Source organism: Oncorhynchus kisutch, linkage group LG12 (assembly GCF_002021735.2).
Source record: "Oncorhynchus kisutch isolate 150728-3 linkage group LG12, Okis_V2, whole genome shotgun sequence".
Lineage (NCBI taxonomy): Eukaryota > Metazoa > Chordata > Actinopteri > Salmoniformes > Salmonidae > Oncorhynchus > Oncorhynchus kisutch.
In genome coordinates, this window is record NC_034185.2 from 44599267 (window position 1) to 44611360 (window position 12094).

Genomic DNA, 12094 nt, shown 5'->3' on the forward strand with positions numbered 1-12094 from the left:
TAGAAGAAGAAAGACTGAATGGAGTAACTCTTGGAAGCACGGATGTGTTTGTGTGTGTGCGTGCCTGTGTGTGTGTGTGTGTGTGTGTGTGTGTGTGTGTGTGTGTGTGTGTGTGTGTGTGTGTGTGTGTGTGTGTGTGTGTGTGTGTGCATTCAGCATCCGACACCAATACAGTGATGAAGCTGAGTTGGCTAGGAGGAAGTAATGCAATCATGTTAATTGGCATTTTAATCAGTATTCAATTCATACAGTAAAGTCTACATTGATTAACACAGTACAGGAATACAACTTTATATCATTGCTACCATAAGAGCACTATAAATATTATCCGTAGAATTTTATCTTTTGTGGATCATAATGATTTCCTAATATGTGATTTCTCTTAAAACACAAGGAACTTCAGGAATAAGTTGTGCAAAATATATGATCTGTTGCCAAGCTTTTACTTCTACAACAAGGAAATTTCCAGCCCGTACAAGCAGTTTATGATTTATGGTAATAACAGGTGCTGCAGTGACACTCTGTGTGGTTCGTCACCGGGAAGCCATCCTTGGTGGTGACCTGAGAGAGGTGAAGGAGAGAAAGAATCAAGTGAAAGAGAGACGGTTTTAAAAAAAAACATTCAGGTTAATTGGAGTTGTTGTTAAATGATACGTTTAGACGTTATGTGCGTTACACTAGGAATGTCGTCAGGTCAGATGATCAAACTTTCGGTAGTAGAGAATATCAATCCCAACTACTTTATTAGCTAAATATTGTCTTACCCTTTCCCCTTCTTTTGCAACACAGCATGTGGCTTCAGAGGTGATGTTCTTGGGGACCAGCATGGTTTGCTTGGACCGTAGTGGGGTTGGATAAGCTCTGGAGAAGCAGCAGCCTGTACACTGCATGATGTTGGGGAAGATTGTGTTCGGCTTCAGTGTGCATTCCTCACAGCCCACTGTGAAGAAATTGACATACATTAATTGAGAATCTATTGAATAGTCTGATCTTAAGCTTGGTGCACTATTCATCACCAATGTGTGGCTCTCTTCCTTGTAAACACACCGTTTGGGAATAAGGAGGTAGTATACCAATTTATATTCTCTCTCTCTCTCTCTCTGTAATGACAACAGAACTCACTGCAGAACTCACTGCTAATTTTTTCCCAGAACACATAAACCATCAACAAAAACAGTTATTGAAATGTAAAACTTACTGTTTGTCTTGTCACTGTTTGGATAAGAGTCTCCGATGACTAGAAGTGCGGACAGGATGAGGGATAGTCCAGTTGATTTCAACAAGCACATTTTAGTGACGGGTGGCAATATCCTGACAGGAAACATGAATAAAACAATTCAAAACCAGCATATTCATCTCAGAAGTTGAAAACTCATAAACACAAAACACAGCAGTGAAACAATACATTGGAAACACAACACAGTGAATGGGAAAAGCATTACCTGCGTATGTTGTGTATCTTGGTGGAAGCCTGGTCAGTGTTCAGTGTGTAGACCCTATTGCTCCCTCCATTAACTTTTATACCTCTGCCCATGTGCTTGACTGGGATTAAGTAAACCCCTCCAACCTTATCAGTGATATCTGTGAGGCATTGGCCACTTGACTACCTGCTCTAATCCTTTAAATGAAAAAAGGAACTGCACACATGGTCGAAAGTCAAAACACGCTTCCATCCTTCCATCCTGACTATGGATGGAAGCGTCTAATCCCTTAAACAGGTGGGATGTTGCTAGGTAACTGCTGTTATGTCATGCAGAAGGCAAGGCAAGGTCATTGGTTCATTAGTTTAACTTATGTTCATGGTCTTTTGCTTTGTAAATCAATACATCTAAAGACATGTTTAATACTTTGAATATCTGATTCATCTTTCCATGCTGAATTATATCTCCCAAAAATAAGTAAATATGTAAGCTACACAGAAAAGTGAAATATTTCACATTAAATAAATGGGGTTTCTTATATAAACCATGAGGACTAGTCCCAGGCCATGCTTTATTATCATCTGGGGCAGTGCTAACATGAGTGCAAGCAATGAATACGCTATATGAAATAATACTATCCTCTCAGAGAGCCAAACAGATACACTACATGGCTATTTCAGCCACACCTGTTGCTGACAGGTGTATAAAATTGAGCACACTTCAATGCAATCTCCATAGACAAACATTGGCAGTAGAACGGCCTTACTGAAAAGCTCAGTGACTTTCAACATGGCATCATCATAGGATGCCACCGCTACCTTCCCCAATGCATAGTGCCAACAATAAAGATTGGTGGAGGAGGAATAATGGTCTGGGGCTGTTTTTCATGGTTCCAGAGAAGGGAAATCTTAAAGCAACAGCATACAATGACATTCTAGGCAACTTTGTGGGAATAGTTTGGGAAAGGCCCTTTCCTGTTTCATTATGTCAGTGCCTCCTTGCACAAAGAGAGGTCCATACAGAAATGGTTTGTTGAAATCGGTGTGGAAGAACTTGACTGGCCTGCACAGAGCCCTGACCTCAACACCTTTGGGGATGAATTGGAACGCCGACTGCGAGCCAGGCCTAATTGCCCAACATCAGTGCCTGACCTCACTAATGCTCTTGTGGCTGAATGGAAGCAAGTCCTCGCAGCAATGTTCCAACATCTAGTGGAAAGCCTTCCCAGAAGATTAGAGCTTGTTATAACAACAAGGAGGACCAACTCCAAATTATGTGGTGGCCATGTCGTGTATTTCCCTCAGAGATGCAATGGTATGTTTATATTCATGTAATAACATTAATGAGTCAGTGTATCCTCAATTAAATGAGAGGTATGCTAATGAATGTGTACTCTAAATTAAAGGTACACTATGCAGAAATCTGTCAGGTGGATGGATTATTTTCACAAAGGAGAAATGCTCACTAACAGTGATGTAAACAAATGTGTTCACCAAATTCTTTAGAAAAACGTTTTTTTTGTGGTATTTTCAGGGATTGTTAATTTTAGCTCAAGAAACATGGGAACAACACTTTATACATGGTAAGACACACTCTACACACATGAGATGTTGTATTGTAAATATGTAAATATGTGATAGTGGAGGAGTGGCCTGAGGAAACACACTAAATGTATTTGGTAAAGTGGTAGGAAATGTCATGTCATGTAATATTTTAAACTGTATACAACTGTCTTAATGTTGCTGGATGCCAGAAAGAGTAGCTGCAGCCTTGGCAGCAGCTAACGGGGATCCTTAATAAATATAAAGACAAAATACGCATGTTGCGTTTATATTTTTTGATCAGTGTAAGAACAGCTACACCACGGTATCTTTTTATCTTTCCGTTTACCTATGTTTGAACATTTCCCGACCTTGGTTGCATTGGAGACTAGACCCAGGCAGGTGTAACTCAATATGCATGGAGGATGGTACATGAAATCTCAGAGATTTAAAGGCTTATGGTGCAACCATGTCATGAGCCATAACTGTTCTTCAATCCTACACTCTTAGTGTAATTGTATTTCTCCATTCAAAATGGCAATTGTTTAGCCTACTGTAAAACATTAAGACTAATTGCAACAGTGTTTTATTATTGATGTTTTCATTAACAAAAAGACGAAAAGATGAAAACCATATTGTCAACTAAATGCATTCTCAACTAAAAATATGTGGGTAAACACTGATCGCCAGTCAGTGTGAGTAAAGTAATGTTCACTTTACTTTCAATGAATTTTTCTGCAAAAAATGTGAATGTGCAAAATAATTTGCATGAACAGTATTTGTGTGCATTTACCCTCCACTACACCACTGGTAACGTTCTGTCAATGATCTGTTATATACTCTTCTCTAATACCGCTCTGGATAAAGGCAATCTACAAATGAAATGAAAACCGCTTTTATTCCCCCAAAATGTTGCCATTTTCTATGGTTTAGCATAGCATCTTTAATACATTGTTTACTTGCCGATTAATAATCAGTCCAGACATAGCCATCGAAAGCAGTCCTAGTGAAGCATTTGTGTGACGCGGTAGCTACTGAGGTAATTGTGGTTGCTGACTCTGTTTGTGGTACAAGGTCCAGGCCGCGATGAAGATCCTGTAGTAGAAAATGAAGATGAGGCCATGGAGATGTAGAAGGCCCTGAAGGTGGAGGAGATGGTGTGGCCGATGTGGTCATGCTCTTGTAATCACGTGTGGTGTGTGTGCGTTCCGTATCCGGCACCCATACACTTTCACAAAACGTGTGGTGAAGCTGAGTTGGCTGGGAGGAAGTGAGGCGATCATGTTAATTGAGGGTTCTGGTTAGTATATAGCCCTGTCTGTCTCCTCAACTCACCACATCCACTTAATCCCTCTCTTATTGTCTCAACATCCAGTGGGATAGTAGTGCCTGGCGTTCCAAACTACAACCATACACAGTACACGGACTATTGGCAGAGTTGGGTTTACAGCTACAAACATCTGATTCTGGTGGAACTGGGGAAAAGGTAAAGGACCATGGTTGATTTCAACACATACACAATACACAGGTTTAGCACAGAATGTATACACTAAAGTGTATATAGTTGTAGTATATAGAGTGGATATAGCTATAGTATATCAAATGTAAATGAAAAATCAGCATGTGGGAAATTAATTGAACTGCAACTGTCTCACTTGTTTGGGTTGGCAACATTTTTATGCTTTTCTTTTAACAGCACACCTAGGACAAAACTATTGATGGTTTTATTCAGATGCTTGATACATGTTATTAGAAATACAAAAAATAATTCCAGTAGGCGTAATGCATCAATCCACAGTTACTAAAATCAACCATGTTAATATTCTGTGTTCATTGTAGAATGAAGATTACAATAGTGATTTTTTGCTTGGTTGGGGCGGTTTATGCCAACCCAGTAAGTACCCTTGTTTTTTTATTGAACAATCTTAATTCATTCACAATAAAATGTAAATGATGAGTTGATATAGATTTAACACAACAGACTTTTGTATTATTTTGTGTTCTCCTACTGTATTTGTTTCTTTTGACAGATTCTGTACAAAGCTATTTTGGAGCAGAGCGAACTGGAATCATCAAACATGGTAAGTGCTATCAAAACAAGCAATCAAAAGTATCTGCAGTTTGATTGCTGTGTTGGGGTGTGGGTCTGAAAAATGCACACAAATGCAAGCCTGTTGACTGCAATCACGTTGTCAACCTCCACCACAGTCCAAGTCAGAAAAGCTGACAGTTACGGTAGTTCCTCACTCCTGTGCCAAACCTCAAGTTTAGATTGTAGTCGAGGTAGAGGTCATTGCACTGTATACACCCATATTTATCCCTACAATGAGTTTTTTGGGCAATGGTGGACTTAAGATTTTAAATAAGCATGATGATTGTTGATGCTGGCACACAGATTGTCATTAAATGCATTGCGGTTTTCTGCTGGCATTGTGTTTCAGACTCAAACGCAAAGGTTAAGTTCATCCGCCTCACAATCTCCGCATCAAAGTGACACTTCAGAGCTCAAGGTGGGTTGAATGGAATAATATTAAAATGTCAACAGGTGTAGAATGTAAAACATACATTTGAAAGTGCATTGGCGAAAATCAGAATAGGTCTTTATCTAACACATATCCGTTACACTTTATAATTACTTGCATGAACAAGACATAAATGTACTATGCTTATTATTTGTAATACATATAAATGTTTATAATAACCCACATCTCTTTTCTTATAGAGCTCAGAAGAAAGTACCTCAGAGGACCAAGTAAGTTCATCTTTTTTTTTAAAGGCTGCTCAAAAGTATTGACATTACAAGCAATGCCTAAATATATCTGGGGGCATATTTACACAGCGTTTCAGAGCAGTAGTCCCCATTGTCCATGTAACCTTATTCATTAGGATCTACAAGACAAAACTGACCATAGATCAGCATACTCTGAGACGCTTGATACATACGCTTGATACAGACGCCCCTGTTCTCCTTTATCAAGTGGCTCTAATCTTTAATGTTCAATCTGTGTTAAATTTCGTTTCAGAGTTCAGAGTCTGAGTCCGAATCATTGGAATCCAATTCAGAGGTGAGTGACAACAACAGTATTCCTACTCCAGTATTATCCTTCCCACTTGAAAAAATACTATATTATTAACTGGGTGGTTCGAGCCCTGAATGCTGATTGGCTGACAGCCGTGGTATAGCAGAGTATGACAAAACATATATTTTTACTGCTCTAAATACATTGGTAACAAGTTTATAATAGGAATAAGACACCTCGGGGTTTATAGTACATGGCCATTATACCACGGCTAAGGGCTGTATCTAGCCACTCCGAGTCGCATCCTGCATAAGAACACCCCTTAGCCGTGTTATATTGGTCATAAACCACACCCCCCCGGGCCTTATTGCTTAAGTATACTATGGTATAAATACTATATTATTCACTGTAGTTTTTACTGTAGTATACTGTAGTATTCACAGTAAAATATATAGTACAAACACTGTAGTAAAAGAAAACTGTAGTATATACTATAGTAATTAATGTAGTGTTTTTGCAGATTGTAGTATACAGTACTGTAGTATTTACTATAGTGTTTTTGCGGACTGTAGTATACTGTAGTATTTACTGTTGTGTTTTTACGGATAGTAATATAGTATTTACTATAGTGTTTTAGTTTTATTATCTTTGACATAGAAGTGGAGGCTTTCTCCTTCAGGAAATCTACTGGAGAAATACTAAAAGAGCACATTTTCCATAACCTGTACGTAGGTAGGACTGGGGTCTGAACGGATAGTTCAGAGCTTCTGCTCTTTTCTATACCCTGTAGAGAACGCAATATATGTTCTAAACTTGGCATGTAGGTTTCTCACTTATGCGTGGCATAAATTGCTATATGGGGAGGGGAATGGGCAGACTAAATGCAAATGAAATACTGTAATATAAAAAGTGCAGTATTTTGCACACTGTGGTGTTTTTGTAGACATTACTGTAGTATTTACTACGGAGCTTTTTTTTGCAGATAATACTGTAGTATTTACTATAGTATTCTACAGTATACTACAATGTTGTATAGTAAGTACTAGAAATGATTGAGGGACACTATAGTGTGTAGTATAGTATTCTACAGTATCCTACAGTTTACTATAGAATTCTATAGTAAGTATTGTAGTATTCTACAGTAAACTGTAGTGTTGTATTTAATGTGAGTTGTTCTGGTTGTGCAAATACTAGGGCTGTTAGTCGATACAAAAAATAAATACATTGAAAAATACCTCCTTGGTCCATTTTGTTGCAATCTGTTCCCCTTCACACAGTCTTCCGAGAGCCATTCTTTGGAGAGTGCGAGCCAATCACTGGAGGACAGGGTAAAGATCCTCAGATTTACATCATTTCACAGAGTGCATATCAAGACAATAAAATGAGAAAGATGCAATCAATTTAGGAAAATGTCAGGAAAATGACGATGGTTGCATTTACTGTATCTTCTGTTGGTTTGTTTCAGCAGACTGACTCCAATGCTATTGGGGATACACGAGACAACAGCCAAGGCAGTGAAGAAAACGTTCGAAAGGTTCGTCTTGCACTTGTCATAGTATCCTGTGTCCTGTTATGTCATGTACTTATAATAAGAACGCATTTTTACACAATGCCTGTCAAAATCTTAGTTTGACATTTATATTTAGTCTGCACAGAGCACTTACTACATACAGTATGTGCTTACGAGTCATTCACAATCTACTAGCTCATCAGAGGAAGGCTCAAAAAATTGCCAAAGACTCCAGCCACTCAAGCCAGACTCTTCACCCTGCTACCGTCTGGCAAACGGTACCGGAGCATCGGTTCTGGGACCATCAGGCTTCAAGAAAGCTTCTACCCCCATGACATAAGACTGCTAAAATCACAGGAGGCTGCTTAGGGAAGTACAGCTCATAATAATGTATGGAACGAAGTGAACGGAATGGCATCAAACGCCTGGAATCCATGTGTTTGATGTATTTGATACCATTCCAATATTTCCACTCCAGCCATTGCCATGAGCCCGTGCTCCCCAATTAAGGAGCCACCAACCTCCTGTGTGTTAAATAGCCAGACTGCTAAAATAGCCAATGAATGGTACCCAAACAATCTGCACTGACTCTATCTTGCACTGACCCTACGCACACTCACTACACTATACATTGACACCATATACACACATTTAATCACACGCACTTCACTGTCACTCCTATACAAATCTCTCACACCTTCAAACATTAAAATGCATACACACGCACACACACACACACGCACACACACACACACACACACACACATAACACACACACGCATACCGACACAACACAAACATACATACACGCACGCACATTCACACGCACACTTTTACACTCATAATTTGCTGCTGCTACTCTGTTCTTTATTTTACTCTTATTATTATCTATCTGGATGCCTAGTCACTTTATCCTGCCTTCATGTACGTACAGTATCTACCTCAAGTACCTCGTAGCTGTGCACATTGATCTGGTACTAGTACTCCCAGTATATACCGTGCATTCTGAAAGTATTCAAACCCTTGACTTTTTCCACATTTTGTTACATTACAGCCTTACTCTAAAATGGATTAAATAAAACATTTTCCTCATCAATCTATACAAAATAACACAAGATGACAGAAATACCTTATTTACATAAATATTCAGACCCTTTGCTATGAGACTCGAAATTGAGCTCAGGTGCATCCTGTTTCCATTGGATCATCCTTGAGATGTGGTAAATTCAATTAATTGGACATGATTTTTTAAAGTCACACACCTGTCTATGTAAGGTCTCACAGTTGACAGTGCATGTCAGAGCAAAAACCAAGCCATGAGGTTGAAGGAATTGTCCGTAGAGCTCTGAGACAGGATTGTGTCGAGGCACAGATCTTGGGAAGGGTACCATAAAATTTCAGCAACAATGAAGGTTCCCAAGAACACAATGGCCTCCATCATTCTTAAATGAAAGAAGTTTGGAATCAACAAGATTCTTCCTAGAGCTGGCCGCCCGGCCAAACTGAGCAATCAGGGGAGAAGGGCCTTGGTCAGGGAGGTGTAAAAGAACCCGATGGTCACTCTGACAGAGCTCCAGAGTTCCTCTCTGGAGATGGGAGAACCTTCCAGGAGGACAACCATCTCTGCAGCACTCCACCAATCAGGCCATTATGGTAGAGTGGGCAGACGGAAGTCACACTTTTTATTTTCATTTTTTTAGTTGAACCTTTATTTAACTTGGCAAGTCAGATAAGAACAAATTCTTATTTACAACGATGGCCAAACCCTAACACGGGCGTCGCTGGGCCAATTGTGTGCTGCCCTATGGGACTCCCAATCACAGCCAGACGTGATACAGCTCAGGATCGAACCAGGGTCTGTAGTGACACCTCTAGCACTGAGAGGTAGTGCCTTAGACTGCTGCACCTTAGACAGCTGTGCCACTCCACAGTAAAAGGCACATGACAGCCCACTTGGAGTTTGCCAAAAGGCACCTGAAGGACTCTCAGACCATGAGAAATAATATTATCTGGTCTGATTAAACCAAGATTGAATTCTTTGGCCTGAATGCCAAGCGTCACACTAAGGATTGCCCGCTGGATACGAGATGCAGGCACAGGGAGTGAACATTTAAAAACCACAGACAGGAACAGAATACAGACAGCGTCTGGACAGTGGAAACGGAAACAACAATAATGCTGACATGGAGATGAAACAGAGAAAACCGACAGATATAGGGAATGCAATCAAAACGTGAAGGAGTTCAGGTGAGTCCAATGAGCGCTGATGCGCGTAATTATGGTGACAGGTGTACGTAATGAAAGGCAGCCTGGCACCCTCGAGCGCCAGAGAGGGTGAGCGGGAGCAGGCGTGACAGTCACATCTGGAGGAAACCTGGCACCATCCCTACAGTGAAGCATGGTGGTGGCAGCATCATGCTGTGGGGATGTTATTCAGCGGCAGGGACTGGGAGACTCGTCAGGATCGAGGGAAACATGAACAAAGCACAGTTCAGAGAAATCCTTGATGAAAACCTGCTTCAGGACCTCAGACTGGGGCGAAGGTTCACCTTCCAATAGGACAACAACCCTAAGTACACAGCCAAGACAACACAGGAGTGGCTTTGGGACAAGTCTCTGAATGTCCTTGAGTGACCCATCCAGAGCCCTGACTTTAATCAGATCTAGCATCTCTGGAGAGACCTGAAAATAGCTGTGCAGCAACGCTCCCATCCAACCTGACAGAGCTTGAGAGGATCTGCAGAGAAGAATGTGAGAAACTCCCCAAATACAGGTGTGCCAAGCTTGTAGCGTCATACTCAAAAAGACTCGAGGCTGTAATAGCTGCCAAAGATGCTTCAACAAAGTACTGAGTAAAGGGTCTGAAGACTTATGTAAATGTGATATTTCTGTTGTTGTTTTTTTAGAAATTTGCAAAAAAAATCGAAAAACCTGTATTTGCTTTGTCATTATGGGGTATTGTGTGTAGATTGATGAGAAAAAATTGGACTTAATAAATGTTATAATAACACTGTAATGTAACAAAATGTGGAAAAAGTCAAGGGGTCTGAATACTTTCCGAATGCACTGTAGCTCCATTCTTGTGTATTTTATTTTATTCCGCTTGTGTTAGTTGCTATTTTTGAAACTCTGCATCGTTGGGAAAGGTTTGGGAAGCAAGAATTTCACTGTACAGTCATATTCGGCACATGTTATCAGTTTGATTTGATTTAAAATGAAGGATTACCATTCTGTATGAACTGACGACAACCAACCTTTATTTCACCCATCTGTGTCTTGTCCACTTCTCTAGAATTGGATCCGAGTGTTTGCCGTCCGAGTCTTGAGTGCAGAGGACAACAGCAGCTCTGAGGTCAAAGGGCAGCTGGACCTACCCACTAATCAGGGAGCAGTGAAACAGAGCACACTCTCTCCCACCACTTTGACAACCAACCACAGCCAGCCTGGCGATACAGTTCAGAGCAATGCAGCCTTGGCATTGGTAGAGAGCTTCCTCAAAGCCTCTGGTTCTCTCAGTGAGACCAGTGTCAGCATTGATACCAGTGACGTCAGTGCTGTTACTGGTAATGTCAGTACTGTTACCAGTGACGTCAGTACTGTTAACTTTGACATAAGAGACACAAGTAACATCAAGGATACCAGCGATAGTAGCGAAAGCAGTGAAAGTAGCGAGAGCAGTGACACTAGTGAGACCAGTGATAGCAGCAATACCAGTGACAGTAAAGAGAGTGATACCAGTGAGAGTGAGGAGAGACACCAGAGCCAAGCTACAGACTGCCAGCAGGGTGTCCACAGCACTGCCTGTGACAGTGAGGAGTATTTCATCCAAGATATAGGTGACGATGGTCATTATCCAATGGATGATTTGCTCATGCCTGAAGAGGAGCATAGAGAGTTGAGTTTACGGAGATAATGCTAACATCCCCCATTTGACTGTATCAGGTTGGATGCATTTCAAATGAAGCAAGGGGAGGGAGTACAGTGTAGATCAAGTAATATAGTATGACATTGACTTCTATGATTTGTTTTGATGTTGGCATGAAATAAAAATGAAAATAACCTGTTCAGCCTACTGCTTAGAAATATAGGTTTAAGTGTTGTAGTAGATGGTTTGAAATCATCTAATATAAATATTCTTCCTATTCATTTGCTTTTTTCACTCATTTTCACAAAGAGTTTAATTCCAAAATGCTATATATCCATTTTCAGAAATGTTGGTAAATTATATTTTATTGTTTATAGAAACTATGATAGAGATGGATGTGTTTTTTCACTATCTAATTATGGCATGGGGTTGTTTGACTCTGATCTGGATTACTGACCTCTGCCTGCCCTTGACCTGTTGTTTTGCCTGCCCCCTGTTCTAGTAATAAAATTGTGTTACTTCGACACTGTCTGCATCTGGGTCTTCCCTAAAACATGATAAATGCTATATATTTGCCTCAATCTCAGATAAATAGGTAGTAGTGCTAGGTTTTACACAGTCAAATATAACACATATCTTTTTTTTTTATAAAGAACAGTACAAATATATATAAATATATACAGTACCAGTCAAAAAAAATGACACCTACTTATTCAAGGGTTTTTCTTTATTTGTAC

At 40.1% G+C, this 12094-nt stretch overlaps 2 protein-coding genes across 3 annotated transcripts; one reads left to right on the plus strand and one right to left on the minus strand.

The window, feature by feature from the left end:
- Positions 1 to 205: 205 nt before the first annotated feature.
- LOC109900335 (glycoprotein hormones alpha chain 2) lies at positions 206 to 1549 on the minus strand. The gene is made up of 4 exons (XM_020496024.2): positions 1443 to 1549; positions 1199 to 1311; positions 765 to 940; positions 206 to 561 (listed from the first exon to the last, which is right to left on the minus strand). The coding sequence occupies exons 1-4, from the start codon at positions 1532 to 1534 to the stop codon at positions 484 to 486; spliced, it is 459 nt and encodes a 152-aa protein (XP_020351613.2). The 5' UTR covers positions 1535 to 1549; the 3' UTR covers positions 206 to 483.
- Positions 1550 to 4223: 2674 nt separating this feature from the next.
- Positions 4224 to 11881, plus strand: scpp1 (secretory calcium-binding phosphoprotein 1). 2 transcript variants are annotated; one of them, XM_020496025.2, is made up of 9 exons: positions 4224 to 4448; positions 4802 to 4856; positions 4993 to 5043; positions 5404 to 5472; positions 5685 to 5714; positions 5986 to 6027; positions 7260 to 7310; positions 7448 to 7516; positions 10785 to 11881. In XM_020496025.2, exons 2-9 carry the CDS (start codon positions 4803 to 4805, stop codon positions 11403 to 11405), a joined length of 987 nt encoding a protein of 328 aa, XP_020351614.1. In that variant the 5' UTR covers positions 4224 to 4448; position 4802; the 3' UTR covers positions 11406 to 11881. The 2 variants fall into 2 exon arrangements, with proteins under 2 accessions (XP_020351614.1, XP_020351615.1); XM_020496026.2 differs by having other exon boundaries at positions 4226 to 4448; positions 7451 to 7516.
- The last annotated feature ends 213 nt before the right edge of the window (positions 11882 to 12094 follow it).